At 49.7% G+C, this 23,031-nt stretch overlaps 2 protein-coding genes across 5 annotated transcripts in view; both read left to right on the top strand.

Moving 5' to 3' along the window:
• Positions 1-9,985, top strand: part of LOC149995687 (uncharacterized) — a 276,448-nt gene extending 266,463 nt beyond the window's left edge. Inside the window, exons 1-3 of one of the 3 annotated variants that reach the window (XR_016507842.1) lie at positions 4,303-4,536; positions 9,182-9,270; positions 9,771-9,985. The gene's annotated coding sequence lies outside the window, so the exon portion shown is untranslated. Of the gene's footprint in view, positions 1-4,302; positions 4,537-4,588; positions 5,050-9,181; positions 9,271-9,770 lie in introns of those variants that run through there. The other 2 variants (XR_016507844.1, XR_016507843.1) reach the window with 2 other exon arrangements.
• Positions 9,986-10,028: 43 nt separating this feature from the next.
• LOC149995686 (zinc finger protein 418-like) lies at positions 10,029-16,552 on the top strand. 2 transcript variants are annotated; one of them, XM_090260983.1, is made up of 3 exons: positions 10,029-10,122; positions 12,122-12,248; positions 13,555-16,552. In XM_090260983.1, exons 1-3 carry the CDS (start codon positions 10,090-10,092, stop codon positions 14,856-14,858), a joined length of 1,464 nt encoding a protein of 487 aa, XP_090117109.1. In that variant the 5' UTR covers positions 10,029-10,089; the 3' UTR covers positions 14,859-16,552. The 2 variants fall into 2 exon arrangements, with proteins under 2 accessions (XP_090117109.1, XP_090117110.1); XM_090260984.1 differs by lacking the exon at positions 10,029-10,122 and adding an exon at positions 10,161-10,221.
• Positions 16,553-23,031: the final 6,479 nt, after the last annotated feature.

Here is a 23,031-nt window from a genome sequence, read left to right as displayed (position 1 = left end):
GGAAAAAATAAAATGAAAAGGAAAACACAATCACGTGAATATAATGCTCTAAAGTACCAGAGAGCTCACAAGACCTACTCATGGCAGCTACATCTCTTGAAATTAAAAATCGGTGACACTTAAAAAGGTTTCAGAAACTCAGCACTAATCCAAGGCATTCTCCTGAGAGCAGTGAGGCTGGAATGACAAAGGAAAAGGGGTGAGTTTCTGAAGGTGTCCCTACATGCCATCTGGTGCCTTTTAAATGAATTGTGCGGTTCAGGAAAGTACCCAGAGAGCACCAATGGCAAACGCATCATCAGGGGTGCTCTGGAAACCCGTCTTCTGTAAGAAATGCCCATCACCCTCAACTTGGCTGAGCTGTGGAAACGATGACCCCACCTGGTTTGGCTCATTGGCTCCCTTCTCATAAAATTGGGAGGAAGAATCTCACTTGAGTCCAGAGTGTACTGGACACTCAAGTTATGGTTCATGTTCAGGACCATGTTCTTACACAAACAACCCTGGTGCAGACATGGGGACATTGGAAAAGAGGATGAGGGTTCAGAAGATGTCAGGGCTGCAGGGAAGACAGGGTCTACTCCAACCGGTCTGGACAGAGGACAGAATCACACTCATACTGAAACAAACGAAAACACATACAATACAAGTGGTGAGGAAATAAAATCCAGAGATCAAATCAATGAACCAGAACATAGGGAAGGACAAACAGTCAACCAGTGCAGAAAGAGGAAACAAAAAGTAAGGAAAGTGAGGAGTGTATCAGAAACCTCTGGGACAGCTATAAGAGAACGAACATTCGGATTATAGGATTGCCAGAGGGCGAAGAAGAAGAACTAGAAATTGAAAAATTATGTGAAAAAATAATGAAGCAGAACTTCCCAAACTTGGTCCAGGAAGCAGAGAGAGTTCCAGAAAAACTGAACCCAGGGAGAACCACTCCAAGACACATTATAATCAAATTGTCAAAAATTAAAGGTAAAGAGAGAATCTTAAAAGCAGCAAGAGAGAGAAAAAGAATCATGTACAAAGGGTTCCCAATTAGATTATCAGCTGATTTCTCAAGGGAGACCCTGCAGGCAAGAAGGGACTGACAATGTTACAGAAACAGGGGAGTCCAAAAACAAACCCCAGAATTTGCGGCTGGGAGATACGGAGCAGGAAGCAGCTTTCAGGAGGCACTTGCATGCCTGGAGCTAGTGGCTGGAAACATTGTTGCAAAGATCCGCTTTACTTCTAAGACTAAGGAAGATGCGAGGGATCTTGGACTGTGGGCTGGTAGAGAAGAAGCAGACAGAGCCTACGTAGGGTTCCGTGAATGGTCAGAACTGTTTGCAACACCCACTGCGTGAGAGGACGCAGGGGGAGAGAGGAGGCAGGGAGGAAGAGAGCAGCTGGGGACATATTTTGTGCTGGCTGGCTGGCTCTGGCTCTAGGAGGCTCTCTCTCTCAGGCTCTCTCTGGCCCTCACGCCTTCACTCTCTGTCTCTTGTGGGCTCCCTCCATCTGGCTTGGAGAAGGGCTCTCCAGGCTGCTTTAAGAAGAGGCTCTTGGCAGGCTGCTTTGAGAAGGAGAGCTCCATGCGGTTTGCAGGAAGAAGGCAGTTTACAAGGAGGCTGAGAATCCAGGCGGGTCCTGCATTGAGAGCTGGAGGGCACCACAGCACAGAAAGGACCTCCCCAATCAGAACTGAGTGATTGGCAGCTACTGGTAAAGTTGAACTGTGCCTAGAAAGTAGGGAAACGGTGTTTCTGACTTTCCTAAGACTGGCCAGGTCTGGGAGGGGGAGGCAGGAATATGTGTAAATAAACAATTCTTTTTCTTTTCACCAAACTCTGGTATTCAGAGTTATAATTCTGGCGGCGGGCAATCGGGCCCCTAACTAAACAGCCCGTGGGTTATGTTTAAATCGAAGCAGCCCAAGGGTTCTGTTACAGCAAGAAATATTCAAAGTAGTGAAAATCAAAAACCAACAGCCACGAATACTCTATCCAGCGTTCTCTCTCTCTCTGTCTCAATAACAATAAATAAAAGAAAACCACAGGCACAAATGGCATCACTCATGCTACAACCCATTGATACCTGTCAGGGTAGCCCTGCTCTGAGAAATCACCCAGAGACTGCTGTGGGAACAGATAACTGGTTTATTGAGGGACCAAAGGAAGGGGGAAGGGGGTTAAGGGAAGAGGCAATTCCCCGGACCGACTCAATGGCCTGTAGGAGCAAGGGAAACGGCGGTGGACGGGGTGGGGAGCTCCCAAAGGAGCCAGGGAAACGGTGTGGGGGTGGGGGTGGGGTGGCTCCCGGTCCTCCTGTTGGGCTTCTAGGAGCAAGGGAAGCTGGGGAAATGTGGCTCCCCATCCTCCTCGTGGAAAGCAAGGGAATAGGAGAGGGTGATTCCCGGTCCTCCTCATGGGCCCATAGGAATCGCCACTGGCACTTCTGCAAGCTCCTTTTTTATACACCTTTCCGTAAGGGGGAGTTTGCTTATTGACATGTTCAGTAGGTCATTTACATCTCATTACTTTCCCCCTCCCACACCAGCTTAGTTAACATACTGGGCTAGGTCTATTAGCATTTCCTCTGGGGAAGTTTCAGTCCATCAACATATATTTTGGGAACTGCTAAGTCCTGGGCAAGGTTGATTACCAAAGTCCAGATGTACATGATCTGACAATACCAAACCTAGTTCAATACCTGATGTACCTGTTCTTTCAACCTCTTTCAGAAAGATAATTTTTAAAAATTTTTCCCCCCAATAAATCTGCTACCCCCACAGTAACTGCTGATGCCAGTAAATACCTATGCTCTGTGGGTTTCTTGTTTAACAAAGATATCTTTTCCTACTTGTAAGAAACAAGGAAATAGTGACTCCCAAACCAGTAGAAAATCATTAGTAACAAAGGGCAAATGTAATTAGAGGGTCTCTGAGCCAGAGTTAACAGTATTAGCATGTTTACAAAAGGGGCACCCTGAAGGGGGAGTGATAGTCATCAGCAGACACAGGGAGAATGGGAGAAGGTAGTTGAGAGTATCAGCATATTTACAAGTCACAAAAAAGGCATTTAAATAATCGCTTTAGATTGTAACAACGCTGGAGTGTCCAGCACGGAGAAACGGGGAAGGAGAAGGAGGGGGAAGAGGGTAAAGGGGGGGCTTTAGATGCGTTAGGGATAAAACCAGCCAGCTGCCTCTTTTGGTGCGCTCCTTTGATCTGGCTGCCCCCGGCCTGCAGATCTGTGAATAAACTGCATCAGTTACTGCTGAAATTCTGTGTCCCAGTGCTTTCTTATGAGCATTCCTCATATACTGACAAGAATTTAACAACTTTCCTGTTCTCAGAGCCAACTCCCCCATGCTAGAACCATCTGCAGAAAGTCCTTAAAAACCCTCACCTTGCTGCTACTCCAGGCTAATAGCACTTTGGTCTCAGCTCACCTGTTTGCAGCTGGCCAAATAAATCTTATAAACTCATTGCCTGTTCTCCTGTCGTTTCTCCTCTCCCTGGGTTGAACCTAACAGTCACGTACTCACCTTCATTCTGTTTTCTTAGACATCACACTTAAAGCTTCTTTGAGGTCTTAACTATTTTCACCATCCACTGATGTTTCACCAGTTCCAAATCACTACATAGTCATTGTTAATAGCTTTATGTAATTTTGCATTTTAAACCTTTTTTTTTTTCTCCTTCCCTTAGATAAGCTTAATTCTCCCATGGAGATGAGTCCCTGAAATGACAAGTGATAATTATTTCTCAGTCAGGAATTGAAATAATCAACTTAATATACTCCCAGCATGTAAAATGCCAATGACAGAGAGCTATTAATGATAACGTAGTGACTCAAAGCTGGTAGGGGAAAGAGTTCTGGGGAAACATCAGTGGGTGGTGAAAAGGACACACTGGCATGTGCATATGGATCCGTAGCCTTTGGTGGAGCGCGTGTGAGATAATACGTTTAGCCCCTGGGAACCAGCTGAACTTCACGGAGTTTGAGATAACGTCTCCAAACACTTGAGCAAACGGGGGCAGGCAACGCACCACTCTCCCCAGAAACCTGAGTTCTGCTGCACTAATGGACCCAGACCGCTAATGCCTCGGACCGCAGCTACCATTTCCCTGCACTGCAGCGGTCTGAAGTGTTCGGCGGAAGGTCCAACAAGCAGCGCCAGCACGTTCGTGGGAACTACGTTACCCTGAATGCTCTGCTTCGAATGGCAGCCTTGCTGGGCCAATGAAGGCTCGGGACGAGGCATTTCCGGATATGGCCCGAGTCGGAGGCGTGACTTCCGGTATCCGCCTCCCCGCGGTCATTTTGGCTCCACGGGTGTGTTCATCCCGGCGGCGGTTCCAGAGCCCGGTTGTGGCCGCGATCGAGACCCAGAAGGCGGAGAGGGCGTCCGTACTTCACAAAGGCGAGTCTGAGGCCCGACCGCGGCGCCGCCCGCTATGGTCTGCACCGGGGCCGGGATAAGAACCGCCGTCCCGCTCCGCCCAAGGCCCGGATGGCGGCGGCATCGCTGAGGCGCCCGGCTGAGGTGAGTCCGCGTCCCCCGGCCGTCATCGCCTCACCCCACCGAGCCCCACCCCCCGGACCCCAGCGTCCGGTGCCGTGAGGCGCTGGTCGACGGGGTCCCCTTTCTGATCGTGACCGTGAGTGTTTACCTGTGCCGTTGGGAGAGGGCCACGGGCAGACGCTCGGAGCTGCGGCGGAGCCGGGACGACCCAGGAAAGCCGGGGTCCGCTCTGCCTGCGGGGAGCAGTGTCTGAGGCGGAGTCACATCTGTTGTGTGTTCAGCCTACGTTCTCAGAACTCGAGAGGCCTTCCATGGAGGGTTTTAAACAAAGGAGGGACGGGAACGACAAGAGGGTTTTACAAGTTTCCCGAAGATTTTCAGTGGGAGAACAGCCTAAAAGCGGACGATGAAGACTTAGAGGCACGGAGGGTAGACGTCCTGCCCTCGTCAGCCTGGCGTAAAGGCCAGGCCGGAACGCCTTGAGGCTGGACACGGTTGTGTACTGTTTTCCTTCCTGGCCCCTAATGGAAAGAGGTGAGGAAAGGTTATTGTAGTGCCAAGGTGGGAAACAGCTTAGAGGCAAAGTCGAGCGGGAGGCGTGCAGGAGAGCACAGATCCCCTTTCGGCTGGGAAGAGGGAGCAGAAGGAGCGGACTCCAGATGTGATGGGGCTTTTGGATCAGAGGAGCCAGAGGACCTTACCCAGGTCTTAGGCTCCCTCGCTGCACAGTAAAGAACGTCTTGTGAGGGCCTGGAAAGAGAAAGAAAACCAGGGTGGTGACTACTGCCATCTTTCAGTTGAGGCTTCCTGGAGTGGCTTAGAAGTGACTGGGTTCTGGGTGTGTTTTTATTAAGGATCCATTATATTTTCTAATGTGGAAGGAAAGTGTCTTGGTCTGCTGTGTTGCTATAACAAAATACCGTAAACAAACAACAGGATGTTCTCACAGTTCTGTGGGCTAGAAGAGGGACTTCAGAAATGAAAATCTTTTTTTTCCAAATGACAAAAATGAAAAGGCAGAGACTAGAAGAACATATTTGCAAAATATATTCAACAGAGAACAAGTATCTCACATATAAATGTTTACAGTTCAAAATTCAAAATTAAATCCATAATGACCTACCACTATGGACTTATTACAGTCATGAAATTAAAAACTGGCCATACCAAGTGTTGACAAGCATGTGGAAGCAACTGGAACTCTCATTCTCTGATGGTAGTGATGGAAAAAGTATAAACATTTTGGAAAGCAGTCTGGCAGTTTAAGTTAAACATAGAGTTTTTGTACAACCTAGCCATCCCATTTCTAGGTATTTATCCAACTGAAATAAGAGCATGTGTTTATACAAAGACCTGTACACAGTGTTCAAAGCAAAAGAGGGGAAATACCCAAAAGTCAGTTGAATAAACGAATAAGTTATAGTACAACTATTTAATGGAATATTACTCAGGAATAAAAAGCACTTGTCTTAATCTGCTGTAACAAAATACCATAGACTGGTGGCTTAATGAACAGAAATGTATCTCACAGTTCTGGAAGCTAAGGAGTCCAAGTTCAAATTGCCAGCTGGTTTGGCTCTTGATGAGGACTCTTTTCCTGGCTGGCAAATGGCCTGCTTGTGTCTTCCCATGGTGGAAAGACAGAGGAAGACAAGTTCTCTGCTGTATTTTTTAAAGGCGCTGATCTTGCCATGAGGGTCCCAGCTCATGACCTCATCTACTCTAATTACCTCTCCAAACTGCACCTCTTGATACCATTACATTGGGGTGGGGGTGGGGGCACACTTCAGCCTGAACAGAAATGAAATATGGATATATGGGAAAACGTGGATGAATTGCTAAATAATTACGTTGAGTGGAAGAATTCAGATGAAGGGAACACAGCATGATTTTATTTATATAAGATCTTAGAAAATGTAACTTTATCATAACATAAGCAGATCAGTGGTTGCTTGAGAATGGTGGTTTGGATGAGGAAGGATGATAGTGGAAAGGGTAATGAGAAGACTGGGTGATGTTGAGTGTGGTTACTATCTTGACTGGTGATTGATATCACAGATATCTGCTAAAACTCACCACCTCATACACTTTAAATAATATATGTCCAGATATTAAAAATAAAGAATATTTTTACTTCCACCAAGATAAAAATCTATCTGAAGAGAGTAGCTGGAATGAAAGCAATTAGGGAGAAATTGCAGCTATCAGGATGGAATCCTGAAGAAAAGGAGAAACCAGGTTGGGTTTGTGTTGTTTAAGCTAATCAATTCATGGTAACTTGTTACAAACTAATATACCAGTTCCACATATATAGCCAGTTAAAATAGGGCATTACTGGTATACTTAGGATTTCCAGCTTTAGGAAGTAAAAATACAGGATACTCAGTTAAATGTGAATTTCAAATAAACAATGAATTTTTAAAAGTATAAGTCCCATGTAATATACATAAAATTATTAATTATTCACCTGAAGTTCAAATTAAATTGGGTATCTTAGGTTCTGTCAGGCAACTCTTAAGTATGCTAGGAAATACAATGGGTACAAAATCTGGTGGCCATCTCCACTGCAGCACTTATAAGTATGTTTTGCTATATTTAAAACCCTGCTTATTCCTTATAAAAAAGGGTAAAAACAAACAGACGTTTATCATTCAGTATAAAATGAAACAATAGACATGAAAGCACACAAAACTGGTGAACACACATGTCTAGTTAGCTCACAGGGTATTAAAACAAGCTTGTGAATGGTTTTGAAAACATTCTGTAGCTCTGATGCTTTATGCAAATACATAACCTTGAATCAGAATAAACCAAATCTTTTATGATGCACAGTTTCATCAGCTTTGCAAGTATCGAGAAACAAGCTTAATTTGTCCCTTTTTCTACCCTACTCACCGATGCAAGTACCCACAAAGACTTAACATTTTTAGTGATATTTTTCAGAAGTTAAAATTTTTTTCAATTATGGTTGACGTTCAATATTATATTAGTTTCAGGTAAACAGTGTAATGGATGAACATCCCTGTACTTACTGCCTCCCCATGACTATTTTGTAATTGACGATTTGTACTTCTTCGACCCTTCCCCCTTTTCACCAGCCCCCTTTCATCTGGCAGCCTTCAAAATGTGCTATATACCTATTAGTTTTTTCTGTTTACCTTTTTGTTGTTAATTTATTTTGTTTTGAAATCATATAGTATTTGTCTTTATGTGTCTGGTAAGATTTCATTCTTTTTATGGCCAAGTAACATTCCTTTGTGTATATGTACAAGTTCTTTATCCAGGCATCTCTTTATGGGTACTGAGGTTGCTTCTGTATCTTGATGTAAGTAATGATGGAGTGAATATAGGCACATATATATCTTTTTGAATTAATGTTTTGGGTTTCCTTGGATATGTCCTCAGAAGTAGAATCGCTGGGTCATTAGGTAGTTTCTTTTTAATTTTTTCAGGAACCTCCCATAATTTCCATAGTGGTTGTACCAACTGCAGCCTTCCTGCCAATGCTGCACAAGGGTTTCCTTTCTCTGCATCCTCACCAACACTTGTTTGTTGATTTATTGATTATAGCCTCACTTCTAGGTATGAGGTGATACCTCAATGTGGTTTGAAAATTTCATTTTTCTGATTAGTGATGGTGAATGTCTTTTCATTATCTGTTAGTCATCTGTATGTTCTCTTTGGAGAGATGTCTGTTCGGGTCCTCTGCCCATGTTTTCAATTGGATTTTTTTTAATTTAAGATTTTATTTATTTTTAGAGAGAGGAAGAGAGGGAGAGAAACATTGATATGTGAGAAACATTGATCAGCTGCCTCTTGCATGCCCCCCACCGAGGGACTGGCCCAAAACCCAGGCATGTGCCCCTACCGGGAATTGGGCTGGTAATCTTTTGCCTTGCAGGACGATGCTCAACCAACTGAGCCACACCAGTAAGGGCTCTGATACTTTTTTTTTTTTTTTAATGTAAGATTATGATCTGCAGGATCAGCCTTAGGCAAAATTTATTGAGCATGTCCATCACTATGATGCTGCATGACTTATTCTGATATACAGAAAACAGCTTTGTAATTATGAAAGATTTTGTTATGTGAGTTGAGACAATTTTCTGGTGTGATGATAGTGGAGTCACTATTCCATCACTACATTCCTCTGGTTCAGATATAGTCAGCCTTTAAACATACTTAAATTTGGGCATTATCTTTCTCACTCAGACTGGAGTTGGGATCCTTAGAAATTCCTCACTTAACAAAAAGGGGGCATGTGTTGAAACCCAAAGACCTAGGGCCCTTGGTAACAACTTGCTAACAAGTTGGTTCTTTTTCTAAAGGGATCATCTAGCACTGGCAGGTTTGCTAGATGTTACTCATCTCCTGTTTTACACAGAATGGGCATGGGGCTTCCCCCAGCAGGATTTACCTCCTGAGTAGCTTCCAGGTTGATAGGCTTTGTCCCAGTACCTCAGCTCCTGCTATTTCCTCTACTGGATCCGGAAACTCTTGGTGTATCTACCTATATTTTTATGAGAGTGACATGTATGTTTCCTCTGGAATACTCTAGATAAAACTGAGAGGTTTAGGAAATATTGTCAAAAATCTGTGATTTTCATGTGATGTGTTTTGGCATCATGGTCTGGGCTAATGGCTCTGTTATCTTTGTGCTTTACAGGTATAAGCAGTGAGTGCTTTGCACTCGTCACTAGACTATATTCTGGACCTTTCTTGGAAGCCTGAGCCAGAGGCACCATCCTGACCCTGGTGAGCACATTTGGCTCCTTTACTGATTCATTTCTATTGTACCCTTCCAGGGAGAAAGAAACTCTGTCCCCTACTCAAGGTTCTTTTGGATGCTCTAATAATCAAATAAAAGTAGGCTCAGCTTCAGAAGCCATAGAAGGCTAGCGAGCATAATTGGTGTCAGTGACTATCTGTGTGGCTATAAAACGGGCCGATAAAGGTTGGGGGAATGGCCCTTGCCAGGTGGCTCAGTTAGTTGGAACATCATCCTGAACACCATAAAGGCTATGATTTGATTCCTGGTTGGGGTTTGTACTGGAGGCAACCAATCGATGTCTTTCTCTCACATCAGTGTTTCTCCAGAATCAGTAAAGTTATCCTCAGGTGAGGATTTTTTTAAAGTTTGGGAATATGGTTTGGAGCTTTATAACCTTTGCTGGGGTTGGGGGGTAAAACTGGTAGCTTTTGGCTACTTTCTGGAGTCTGGAATAATGTCTAAACACATAAGTGATTGGTTGCAGGCAACTCCCTGGGAATCTGGGCACAGCCCCTTTAACACAGAGTAGCCCTCCCCTGCCTTGCCGCCCGGACACCCCTGGCAGTGCTGTTGCCTCTCTGGTCCAGGAGGTTCTGCTGTGGCCGCCCAACTCGGAGGCCTGTGGAGCTGCAAGAACATTATCGCCCAGAGAAGCCTGTGTGGAGCGACGTCAGTGTGGAGCCAATGAAGGTCCATGACTGCCAGCATCCTCCTTGTGGCTGCTCCTTGTTCGGAGACTCCGGATGTGACGACCAGACAGAGAAGGCGGGGCAGGAGCCGCTGTCCTTGTTGCACAGAGTACAATGGCAGTGGCCGCACTGAGGGGCCCGGTTGAGGTGAGTGCACATTCCCCCACCAAACTGTACAGCCTCAGGTGTGGGGCACCTGTTATGTCCTGCAGCTTGGATCCCTGTGTCCAGGACTGTAAGGTGCTTGTGGGTAACTCGCCACAGGGGTCGACCACAGAAAGATGTTGATTTGTGACTGAGCCAGCAAGAGTCAGGAACCTGGGGTCCACATTCTGCCTGCAAGGGAACAGATAGTGTGAGGTGGAGTAACACTTGGAAATAACCGGCTGAGGGTCCTGGGAGCCAAGGGGATTTCACTGAAGGAAAAACACAATGAAAGCTTGCCAGGCGGCTGCTTGCAGGAAGGACAGTAGAGAGGGTTGATGACAGTGACATGGCACAAGGAGGCTGAGTAAGAGCTGGCACTGAGGGCAAACAGCCTGAGGTCTCCTGGCTTTGGGAATGGGCAGAAGTACAATGGGGACCAGAGCCCAGGGAGCCTCCACCATGATCGCCTGTCCCCTACCCTCTGCCTCCTGATGTCTTTGACTTTAAACACAAGTTAGGGGAGGAGTGTCCCGGTCCCCTCCATTTGCATTCTCTGAGCTCCTGGGTCTGCGATGCTGGAGAAGCATCAGACCCAGGCTGGTTATATGGAAGCATTTTTGGGCCCAGGTACCAGTATGTGCAAAACACTTGAGAACAGAGGCAGGAGTAGAGTGCTGGCGGTCTCACCCGTGCCGTGAGATGTTCCATTTAGTTGCAGAAAGCAGACGGTGGGGAGGAAGCTGCCACAAGGTCTGGGTGAGGTGAATGTAAATTACAGCCATGGGGAATTGGGGGGAAGTAAGGAACAGAATGGGAGGGGTGACAGTTCTCATCTCAGCAGCTAGGGCTACGGGAGCTCCCTTAACAGGGATGGAGCAGTCAGGCCTGGGAGTAGCTTTGGCCAGGAGTCTGACACAGTTCAGAAAACACTGAATGGAGGCAGCTGGATATAAAGGTCTGCACGTTTGAGACCAGGCTCAGCATTAGGCACCCAATAGGTGGTGGAGGCTGTGTGGACTGCATGGAGAGCTGTGTGCCACAGGAAAGGGAATTCAGGTGGCATGTTACTGACAGGCGGGGAAGGAGAGGTTTAGTGCTAAGTTGGGTCTCTTTTAGCGCTGAGTTGGAGGGACTGGTCTGTCAAACACAGGTGAGGGAGGACGGGAGGAGAGCAGGTGGCCAAGGCCTCCAAGGGAAGCAGGGGCAGGAGCTGGATACAGAAGCCTAGTAGTAGTTGAGGCCGATGACCCACCTAAAGGCTTGTTCACTGTTCTTCACTCACCAGATTTTAAGGGGATTTTTTGTGGAGCCTGGCGCCTTTTAGTCAGGCTGTCAGATGAGCTCCTGTATGAGATTAGGGGCTGAATTGTGTCCCCCTAAAATGTGTATGTTGAAGTACCTCCTGCCCAGCACCTCACATCGTGCCTGTAGATGACGACAGAGTCCTTAAGGCGATGATCATGTTAAAACAAAGCTACAGATGGGCTCTCACACAGCATGACTGGGGCTTTGTTACGGCAGCACCTAGCAAAGCAGCGTAGCTGAGGACTGACTGGGGGAAGGAATACAGAAAAGGGCTGCCTGGGGAGGGGAGGTCAGTACAGCACAGGTGGTGGAGGACCAGGGCTGTGTGCGAGGTGGCTGAGATCGAAGCAAGGATCCCAAGCAGACAGTGCACTTGAGGGTCCCCCAGGTCCTGTTTGTGCCAAGTACTCTTGATGCCACATGATGGGTAATAGATGCCCAAGAGATGCACATGGAGAGTGTGTTTAAGCCAGTGGCTCCAGGCTGTTGGTATCAGGGACTTAGGTGAAGGTCGAGGGTATGTTTGGGTATACCCAGGAAGACATTTCAGGGAGATCGCCTGGCTGCGTGGATGACTGTTGTGTGTGTTTGGACCACCCCCTGACAAGGAGGGCCTGGTGTCTCTGAGCTGGGGAGCTTCACTGTAGGGCCTTGGCAGAGGGGTTTGTAGTTTCATGTCTCCACCTCACGGCAGGGCCGTGTGACCTTCGAGGACGTGGTCGTGTACTTCACCTGGGAGGAGTGGGGGCTCCTGGACGAGACTCAGCGATACCTGTACCACGACGTGATGCTGGAGAACTTTGCCCTTGTGACCTCACTGGGTAAGACTCACACCCACACCAGCACACTGGCGAGACTCCATCTCTAAGTTACAGTCTCTGTTCGGTATTATTATATTGTTTCAACAATCATATCACTACTTCAGAAAGTGTTCCCCCTGCTGTTTCCAGCATTCAACTGTGGATGCATGCTCTTCTCACACTTGGACTTTACCTTCCAATGCCCTGGCCAGGTGGACTGATCGAAAGCCTGGAGCCCAAATTGTGCTGCCCCATTTGACCTTGCCTGCCCTCCCCCTAGCTGGGTACCTGTCCAGGCCCGGCACCTCAGCCCAGGTTATTCTCCCTACCTTTTACATGACATTTCTCCCCATCTGTACCTGCATCCACAGTCACTGGTATGTCCCAAGGGCTGTGCTCACAAGACTCCCCCGAGGTTCCTTATAACATTTAGTTGTTTCCCGTGGTCTGTTATGTACAGAATTGCTCTGGGCCAGTGCTAGTTCCTCACCTGTCACCTCAGGTCTCCCGTCATCCAGGTCCCATCCAGTTCTTCCTCAACCCCAGGTGAAGAGCCCTGGGTACCTCACAGGATGGACATGACAGTGAATGGCAGCTGGGGTAGGGTGTAGCTGGAGTGTGTGCTCACATCAAACCAGGAGCCCGTCCTGTGCCCACCAGTGTCAGTGCCCCCACTTCGTGCCTTCCTGCCCCTGCCTGCACCTCCCCATTCTCTTTTTTTTTTTTTTAACAATTATTTTATTCATTTTTGGAGAGCGGGGAAAGGAGAAAGAGAGGGAGAGAAACATCACTGTGTGGTTGCCTCTCATACACCCCCAACTGGGGACCTGACGTGCAACCTAGTCGTGCCCTGACTGGGAATCGAACCGGCGACTCTTGGTTCACAGGCTGATGCTCAATCCACTGAGCCACAGCAGCCAGGGCTTCCCCATTCTTGACACTTCTTCCAGTTCTCATTTCTACCCTGATTCTGGTCCTTAGTTGCCCCCGTGTTAACTCACACGTAATATTGCAAGGATTGCATATGTCTTTAAAACAGTCTCTGAACACCAGTTCCAGCCAGTTCCAACCAGGTTTTCCTTGGCCTGGACATAAACTTTCATACAGCCAAGACTACTGAAGGCCACAGGAAGGAGTCAGTGGAGGACTACCACCTTGCAATTCTTGGGGCTTTTAGAGAACCAGTACTTAGTGTAAAGCAGCCCCTCTCACCAACCTGAAAACAATCCACTGAATTCAATTCTTTGGTGTCCCTCATACACATCTGTGATGGGGCTGCTCCGTACCCCCAGAGTCAGCACACACTCACCAGCTTTTCTGCTTTCAGGTTCGTGGTATGGAATGGAGGAGGAGGCGCTTTCTGTGCAGTGTGCTTCTGTAGCACAAACGTCACCAGGCCAGACTCCAAATCCAGAACCAGCCATTCAGGAGACTCACCCCTGTGAGAAGTGTGTCCTGGTGGGGAGAGACATTTTGTACCTGACAGATTACCCAAGGTCACATCCTGGCCTGAAATCACACACCTGTGATGCCTGTGGAAAACAGCCCTGGTTCAGTCCAAACCTGCACCAGAAGCACAGTGAAGAGAAGCCACTTGAGAGGGACATGGACGCAGCCTCAGTTGTGACAAACTGCAAATTCCACATGTCAGGGAAGCCCCTCACCTTTGCTTGTGGGGCAGTGGGGAAGGACTTCCTGGCCATGCTGAGTCTTCTCCAGCATCAGGCCACTCTGAAAGGAGCAAAGTCACTGAGCAATTTCACATGTGGGGACGGGGATGTCTTTCATAGTGGGAGGAGCCATTACACGTGCAGTGACTACGGCAAACCACTCAGCTATGAATACAAACTCTTTCAGCATCAGCAGCTTCACCCTCAGAGTCATGACTGTGATGATTGTGATAAACCCTTTAACCAAAGCTCCCCCATTAATGACTGCCAGAGACCTGACGCGGGAGCGAAGCCTTATCAATGCAACGAATGCGGGAGATCCTTCAGCCAAAGCTACCACCTTATTCAGCACCACAGGATTCACACTGGAGCCAGGCCTTACAAGTGCAACGAGTGTGGGAAAGCCTTCACCTACAAACTCAGACTTGTTCAGCATCTGCAAATTCACAATAGAGTGAAGCCTTATGAGTGTGGGGAGTGCAGGAAATCTTTCAGCTACAGCTCCACTCTCATTAAACACCAGAGAGTGCACACAGGAGTCAGGCCTTATAAGTGTGGTGAGTGTGGGAACTCCTTCAGTCAGAGCTCCAACCTTGTCCAACACCAGAAAATTCACAATGGGACGAGGCCTTATAAATGTAGCGAATGTGGAAAGTCTTTTAGCTACAAGTGCAAACTCGTTCAGCACCTGCGGATTCACACTGGCGAAAGGCCTTATGAGTGTGGGGATTGTGGGAGGTCTTTCAGCCACAGCTCCACTCTCAATCAACACCGGAGAATTCACACTGGAGCCCGGCCTTATAAGTGTGGTGAGTGTGAGAAATCCTTCAGCCAAAAGTCCAACCTCATTCAGCACCAGAGAGTTCACACAGGAGAAAGGCCTTATGAGTGTGGGGAATGTGGGAAATCCTTTAGCCAGAGTTCACACATCATTCAACACAGAAAGCTTCACACCAGATAACCTCATGAATGTGCAATGGCTCGGTCAGACACTTCAGCCGCTGCTCTCTTGTCAATTCAACATGACAGCTTAATCCAGAGATAGATAGTTTAATAATGTCGTTTGGCCCCAGAAAGTCCACACCGAAGAAAAGCCTGAGACCTGCCTCAGGGAACATGCTTCTTTTTTATTAGGAAGCCCCCTGCTTGAAGTTGAACTTTATGCATCTCAATATCCATGGTAGAGAGACTCTGTCCCCCCGCCCCCATGAGTTTGTCGTGCATAGGAAGAATTTTGGAGCCTTGTGTACTCCACCCTGCTGGTTCCCTCGCCTGAGCTCATTCCCCGCCACAAGCCTTCTCACTTCTACAGACCACCTCGGTGGGAGCGGGGGACTCATTCCCTCCTTTTTGACTAATTACAGCATAATCCAGACAATTAATTTGGCCAAGATCAGGTGGGATAACGGTAGCTTGAAGGCTTGCTTGCTTCCAGTTCTGGTCTAACTTGGATTGCTGCTAAAGGCCTCCTAAGAGAGACTTACAGCCTTTGTGGTCCTCATTTATGCCCTTGATGTTAGCCCAGAGAAGGAGGGTAAGACTGACAACATCCAGTGGTTCTGACAAGTGTAACTTGGTTCCCTTTTCCCAGGGATGTCACATCATTGCCAAGTACTATGGGGGACGGGGGGCTGTTTCCCAGGTACTGCAAAGGAATCCTGTGCCTTTCATGTCTCGAGTTGTCTGCTGCTAGTGGTTTAAGACTGCTGGGGCTGGACTGAAACCATAATTTGTATCAAAACACTGGGTGAGAGTGTGGCAACTGGAGAGGGTGTGCCCTCCACACGTTTCAGTGAACTGTAGTTGAGGCTGTTGTCAGCAAATACAGCCTTGGTTATTATAGTGGTGTCTGCACTGTTCCATCTGAACATATTGCTGCAGGGGCAAGGAAATGAAAACACGAGTGAGGGACCAAGGATGTAACTTGTGACCCAGTCAAGCACTTGTCAGGAAATACTGGCAAATAAGATCATTTGAGTATTTCCTGCCCCTGAGGCAGAGCTGTGCTCCCCCCAGAAAGCATGAGTCAACACTTCTAAACCTGTTTATGAGAAAAAAATTTAGGAGGATCCAGATTTCCATATGAATTATTATATCAACATGCTATGGAACTGCATAGTTCCATAGTTGTTTACTTTTGTCATGCATCTATAAAGTGATCAAAATCATAATGAACAACTATGAACTCTCATTCTCACATTGTGCCCTTTTAAAATCCCTCTGCCCTCCTGACAACTAGGGATTGATGTTATTTTCACAGATTTTGTATCTTATAAAATGTTATGATTCGAGTCATAAAGTGCTCTCAAAGATTTTAAATTTCGATTTCATGCTCATATTACTTTTGATGGTCATACATGTCACACTTATAGGAAATACTTTATTCCTTATATTGTTAAATACTCTGAATGTACACAATTTGTTTACATTTAAATCTGTCAATGGAGGACATTTGACTTGCTTCCAACAATTATTGTAAATGCATGTCCTCCAAGAAATCAACTATTCCAGCCACTCATCCAGTAAGAAGCAATTGTCCCCCCGAATTCTCCCTTTTCTCCAAAAGAGCCCTTCCCAATGCCCCCTCATAACATTCCTCTCCTTCCCAATTACGAAACTCTGCTGTTCCTGAATAAACTTTGCTGATAAAAATGACTTTTTATGTCAGCATTATATATTCTAAGACAACAGAAGCCAATTAGAATAGATTGTTGGAATCGCAGAGTGGCCCAGTTAATACTTCCTAGTAGTTACTGTGATTTTGTAGGTGACAAAATGTTGTTCCCCAAAAGTGTAGGAATTGCACCAGACACTGCACATGGTTCACCAAAATTTAGGATTCACTTCCACAAATGACGGACCTGGAGTTTCTGCAGTTGGTGGTGGCAACCAGACTTGCTACCTCGTCCTTAAAGGACTTAACAGTGGGCTCATTCCAATGTCAGGAGGGCCACAAATCTGTATTATTTTCCCCACTACCTCTGACCCAGAGTGGGTTACTTGCTTTCCCAGTCACAACCCGTGGTCACCATGGTCAGCATAATGACTGCCACTGAAAATTGATAGGGTAGGTTACTGTCAGGAGGGGCTACAGTCAGGGTCTCGGACAATCTCCAAAGCCCCCAGTTGGGAAAAGGGACATTTTTAAAAATAAAATTGTATTTACTTTTAGAGAGGGGGGGAAGGGAGGGATAAGAGAGAAACAATACATGTTGCCTCTTGTGCACCCCCAACTTGGGACCTGGCCCACAACCCAGGCACATGCCCTAATGGAATCAAACTGGCGACCTTTTGGTTCACCAGCCACTTCTCAATCCGCTGAACCACACCAGCCAGGACTTGACACAGTCGGTTTTGATCTGAGAAATGCAAGCACTTCCTCCCCCAGGTTGGGGGTGGGGTGTTTCAGCCTACATTGACATGTATTGGCACCAGATGTTTATCATCCAAGTCCGACAGACCCATAACTGAAATGAGCCACTTACAGTTTCACTGCTCCCATGGCAGGTATGAGAAGTCAACCAGTGGTCATTACCAGCAATTCAGTTCCATCAGGACTCCCCATTTTGAGGTATGTTGAAGGGAACAGTGCATTAGAGACAGTAGAGCTGTGAGCTAAAGCCCAGGGGCAAGGCAGCCCCTCTCCAGCTTGACTGCTCTGCTCTGGGTTCTGCTGCACCTGCTAGTTTTGGTGTTTCAGCTTCAGCTGGGGAAATAGTCTTCATTGGAAAGGGTTAGGGCGCTGTGGAAAGCCTCAGTCCTATTGGTCAAAACACAGTTCCAGGAACTCCATAATGGGTGGCTCAGAGGGCAGAGATGGTGCTGGAAGGCAGTTTAGTGATCTGAGGCACAGTTTACACTGGAGGCCCCTGTGGAAAAGGCTACTAAGGCTCTGTCTGCTTCTAACTTTGCCTCAGTCACTAGGAGCCCTGAGGTATTTTTCTTGGATTCTACAGAGACTAGCAGGTGCTGCTGGGCAGGATGGGCCTGGTAGGAGCTCAGGGCGCTGGAGGGCATGCTAGTTGGTGACACCCTGGCAGCTAGTGAGGGGCACATCAGCCATGATGCCCCTGCAACACGGAAAAGGAAAACCTGTCCTAGATGAGGCTGACTCAAGGTAGGGCATGTGCCATTGAGGCCATCACACTTTCCGAGGAGGGCCCGCCCAAAGCCCAAGTGCCACGTGCCTCAAACTAGGCACAAAACCATGCCAGCAGCTAGAGCACGAGAGAGACGCCGGGGAGCCTCGTCTGCCAGGACACAGCCAAGAGGCCGTTAGCACAGGTGGCCCTGGTGATGAGGCATCTTGCTGGGCTTAGCCCACCGCCCTGCGGTCACCTCCTTACTGCGCACACAACGACATCTTGCGCTGCTCGCTAGTTGTGTGGGATGCTTTCGGGTCTGAGACACTTCACACCAGAACATTAGGGGCTGTGACAGCTGGAAGCACCATGAGAGGGGATGGAGGGGAGGGGAACGCACTGGGGAGGGTTCCAGGAAAGGCCTCAGACGCAGCCAGGTCAACGGGAAGACGTGCTGGGATCTACCAGCACGAGGGGGCCCCCCCCATGACACTTGGGGCCTCTGCGCCTCTCATGCCTCCCTCACCCACAGTGTGTGGTCCATTCACTCACCTCCGTGTCCGCTCCAAAGTCACACTGCGTGGACAATTGCAAGTGAAGCAGTCTTACCTGTCTGCACCCATCACCTGTGGCTCAGGATGGAGTGGGTGGGGAGCTGCCTGGGGTGGGGAACGGGTATCCTCTTGGCACGCTACGGGGAACTGCACGCCCTGCTCAGTGCGCCAGCTCAGAATCTCTGCGGGCCACACCTGTCCTCCAAGAGGGCTCTGCGCATGCTCAGTTGGGATCGCTCACACCTGGTGCTTTCGTGCTGCGTGTCTCCATCCTCAAGGCTTTAGCCTCTTCACCAGGGCCTCGCTCCTCCCCCAGCCCGTGGAACTCAAAGGCTCCGGACAACTGAGCATCCAGAGTGGGGCCAGGAGCCCGCACTGGGGTCCTCCACAGGGCCGAAGCGATGGTCATGGTTAGCATTTTTATTAAGAAAACCAAAGTTAAACATCTGAAAACAAATGTTTTCAAAGACATGGGCGACCAGTCACTAGCTTCAACACCACACTTGCTCTGGCCCTGGAGGTACAATGGACCCTCAAAGCATCCACTATAGGTCCCCAGTGTGGTGGAATCTCAAGGGGTCATTGGGATGAAAACAATACCCTTTCTCATCCTTGGGCACAAAAGGGGTGACTTGGATCCTCCACGGGTGCCACAGAGGATCTAGTGGGATGGCCTCCCACTCTGGGGAGACACAGCCACTCACACTGTGAGGATGAGCATGGGGGAGCAAGATCAGGCAGGTCCGCACCCCTTCCATCCTTGCACCATCTATGGTCAGAGAGGAGCAGCCACCAGCTTTAGGAAGAGTTAACAAAGCACCACAGCCCACCATGAACGTCACAAACGTCCACTGACTTGGGCCTGTCAGAGCACAAGCTGGTATGCAAAGCCCCAAGGGGAAGCCCAAAGAACAGTAACCAGAAATGCTGTGTCAGGCAAGGACAACCAACAACCCAAGAGCAGGATGCATCACTGACATGGGTCTAACTCTGCAGGGTGGGGTCAAGACCACACTGTGTGTCTGAGGCATGGAAGGTTCACTCGAGTTCCGTGACAGCACCGTGGTAATGGGGGCCTGGGCCGCATGAGATTCGTACACAGACACTATAAGGACACAGACAGGTGACATGGTAAAGCCCAGAGAAATGTACAACCTCTTTGGCCATGATTTCTGGAGTGACCACTTATCTGGTAGAAAATTCCAATTTTGAGCAAAAAATGTTATGGTGTCTGTTGACCTGGACAATTCACAAGTCACAGAGACCTCCTGGAACCACAGCCAGTCTCAAACACTCCCCCATCACTGCCTCGGAGCTCTCGTGGCCATCTAGTTGACCTTCCAGGCAGGAATTAGGCAGGACAAATGTTCCTTCCCAGTTTCACCTGCATGGGCTGGGTCTGGCTCTATCCGAGGATGCAGACTTGAAAAAAATTCTACTGAGGCGACGCCATAACTCCTTCCGAGGGACAACGGATCTCCCGTGACCACCCTACCCGGGGCTCCACGTACAGCCCAGGCTAGTGTCCACACCCTTTCATGTTCTCCGCTGAGTCCCATTTGGCTCCTGCGGGCGGAGGTGCACAGACGGTCCCATACCAGCCCAGGAATTGCGGCGACGAGCAGTTCCCCCAAATGCCTGCAGCTACTATACCCGGCAAACGGATGCAGCACTGACAAAAGCAGGTGTGACGGGGCTGAATCTTATCGTGTCGGAGGCATCCCGGAATTCCGCTTTACCCGCGGCCAAATCCCATCCCTTTCCCATTTCTCGGAGCTCAGGAACAGAGGCGGATTTAACAGCGGGCGCACCAGGCGCACGCCCTGGGCCCCAACTTCTGAAGGGCCCCGCAAAACGCCAACTTTACCTTTTTTTCTAATGACACCAAGTTTGGTTTCATTACTACGCTGCATAAAATATGGTTAACATGTATTTTTATTTTCCCTGTCTCTCTCTCTCTTTTTTTTTAGGGGCCCAATATTTTCTTCTGCCCCCGGAGCCTCAGCCAACCTTAATCGGCCCCTGCTCAGGAAGACATAGAAGTAACCAGGTGGTGTCCAACAACCGGTGCAAACGTTGGCCACAGCGAGCAGAGCGTCCCATTCACAGTGCACTTCCGCGGGTTAGGCCCACCCCGGGAGAGTGCAAGCGGCCCATGGATGGTTATGCGAAGCAAGCCCCTGGAAGGGCTTTGTCAGTCTTGCTCCCCCTTTTCTCAAGCGAATGTGGCCGACAACCCTAGAAAAGGACGTCTAACACGCAGCATGGAACCTACGAGTTGGGGCGCCTGTGGCAGTGAGGGCACAGTCGAGGACCCCCGCAGCCCTGGAGTCTGGAGACACGGGCGAGTCTAGGCCCGGGGCTTACGAGAATCCGTGTGCAGGTCCCGGTGGCCGACCGCGGCAGTAGAAGCAGCGCCGGGGTGGCGGGTCATGGTTAAACCTGGATCCTTTCACATAAAGTCAGTCTCTTAGGCCACAATCATCAGTGTGTGTCTTTGCCTATCCGGCCGCAGACAATAACAATTTTGGGGTGAAAATGTACTGCGCCTGCTTACAGGGTGGTCCACAGGCCAAGTGGGCCTCTTGGGATATGATGCATTCAGCCATTCCCTGCCCCCCGCAACACCATCTCATTAAACGCCCTGGGGCTCCCGGGGCCACGCCTGTGGTCGACTAAGGAGCGTGGTGAAACAGGGGCTTGGAGGCCGGCTGTGTGCTCCAAGTTTTTACCGCGCCATCAGGGCGCAGGCCCTTCTCGTCTCCGGGAGCGCGACTCAAATACTGGTGAGAAAGACATGTCCGACGACCGGGACCGTGAGGGCTCGCTTACTGACACAGAGCACCCTCCCCTCCCTGGTCACCTTCGGAGGCAGGGCACGGTCCTCCGTGTCTCTGAACGCGGACTTAAAAGAAGATTCCTCGGAGGTTCTTCCGATGACCCTACCGCCTTAGGAGGGACTTCCTACCAGGGACTCCACAGACGACCCGGCCCGGTCCCCACTTCCAGAGCAGGGCGGCATGGGACACCCTCTCCGTCTCACCATGGACAGAGGGGGACACCGGCGGGTGCTGGTCGAGTTGTGTAGGCGGCCCCAGACTTTGGCTGCCAGCTGCGGAGATGGTCACCGCCCAGGCACCCCGCAGAGGCACAATCTCCAGCGAACAGAAGCAGCGTCGACGCGGGGGGCGGACCAGACCCATCATCACACTCGCGCCAACGGCCTCCTGGAGCCAACGCGGCCCGGGGCAGCACAGCCAACTCCTCTCACCGATTGCCACGGAGCTGAGGGAGAGAACTATCCAAAAGCCGCCACCAGGTGGCGCCCGACAACCACCAGCGGGAACGAAAGCGGGACTGATCCGGACCGCGGGCCGGCGAGGGCGCACCGTTGGCTGCCCGGACACCCAATCTTGTCCCGGTCCACCTCGGAGACGGGAGGGCGGCAGGGGCCGCGGGCAGAGCCAGCAGAGCGTCCGTTCCTCTCTGTGCGGGTTCGGTTTGCCCGGGAGAGCGCAAGCCCAACGCCACACAGATCGGTTCCTGAAGCCCTGAGGGCATCCCGGGTGCCAACCACCTGGACGTGCGTCAGCCTCCCCGTCCTTTTCTCCGGTGTGGGCAGCCGACAATCTCTGAAGAGGACGCCTGACACGCGGTTCTGAGACTGCGAGGGAGGGTCGCCATGACCGCGCTGGGCCCCTGCAGGGGGTGTGCTCGGCGTGAGGACCCCACCCTTGAGCGCTGGAGACTCGAGTTGATATCTGGGCTGGAGCCCAGGGAGCAGGAAAGCTGGCGCAGCTCCAGCACCAGGGACACAGCCAGGTGGTGGGTCCTGGGGAAGCCCGGGGCCCTGCGCACTGGGACAGCCAGCATCTGTGGCTACAGTCACAGCAGAGCGTGTCCTCGTCTACTCGCTTGTTGAAAATACCAGCTTTGGTATCTCAGCTGTTGACGGGGCTGGTCCACAGGTCACTGGGGCCTCCGGGAACCGCAGCCCATCAAGAGACCCCACTCCAACCGCGCGCTAACACACGCACGCTCGGGACCCCACCATCACTGCCCCGTAGGGTCCCGGGGCCACCTGTTTGCCCCGAGTGTGATGGCAGAAGGGACAGGCGCTGGGCGGGCCTGGTACTCCCCTCCACAGCCACCCTGGGGAACAGGGGCAGGTCCGTCCATGTATCCAGACACGGACTTGGAAACAATTACGTGGAGGCTCCTCTAATGACCAGGCCACGGCCGAGGCCGAGCCCGTGTACACAAAGGCCTCGCCACACACCCCGCGCAGGTCCACACCTTAGTAGTAGTTGGGAGTCAAGGCCCAGGTCAGCGTATCTGTTCCGCAACCCCTGCCGGCTCCCGCGGGCGAATACACACTCAAGTACGGAGTTGCTGCCACCTACATCCCCTCCACACAACCCTGCGGGTACAATATCCAGCCAATGAATGAAACGCTGACATCCGGGCATGGCCGGAACAAATCTACTAGTGCAGCCAG

This window comes from Furipterus horrens, unplaced genomic scaffold, assembly GCF_987537825.1.
Source record: "Furipterus horrens unplaced genomic scaffold, mFurHor1.1.pri manual_scaffold_13, whole genome shotgun sequence".
Taxonomy (NCBI): Eukaryota; Metazoa; Chordata; class Mammalia; order Chiroptera; family Furipteridae; genus Furipterus; species Furipterus horrens.
This window is presented reverse-complemented; position numbering and strand designations above follow the sequence as displayed.

Excerpts from the sequence above, each read along its gene's own strand:
- LOC149995686 (XM_090260984.1), top strand. The coding sequence starts at position 10,177 with ATGTCCTGCAGCTTGGATCCCTGTGTCCAGGACTGTAAGGTGCTT. Across the intron at positions 10,222-12,121 it reads TCCAGGACTGTAAGGTGCTT|GGCCGTGTGACCTTCGAGGA; the intron begins GTGGGTAACTCG and ends ACCTCACGGCAG. Across the intron at positions 12,249-13,554 it reads TGCCCTTGTGACCTCACTGG|GTTCGTGGTATGGAATGGAG; the intron begins GTAAGACTCACA and ends TTCTGCTTTCAG.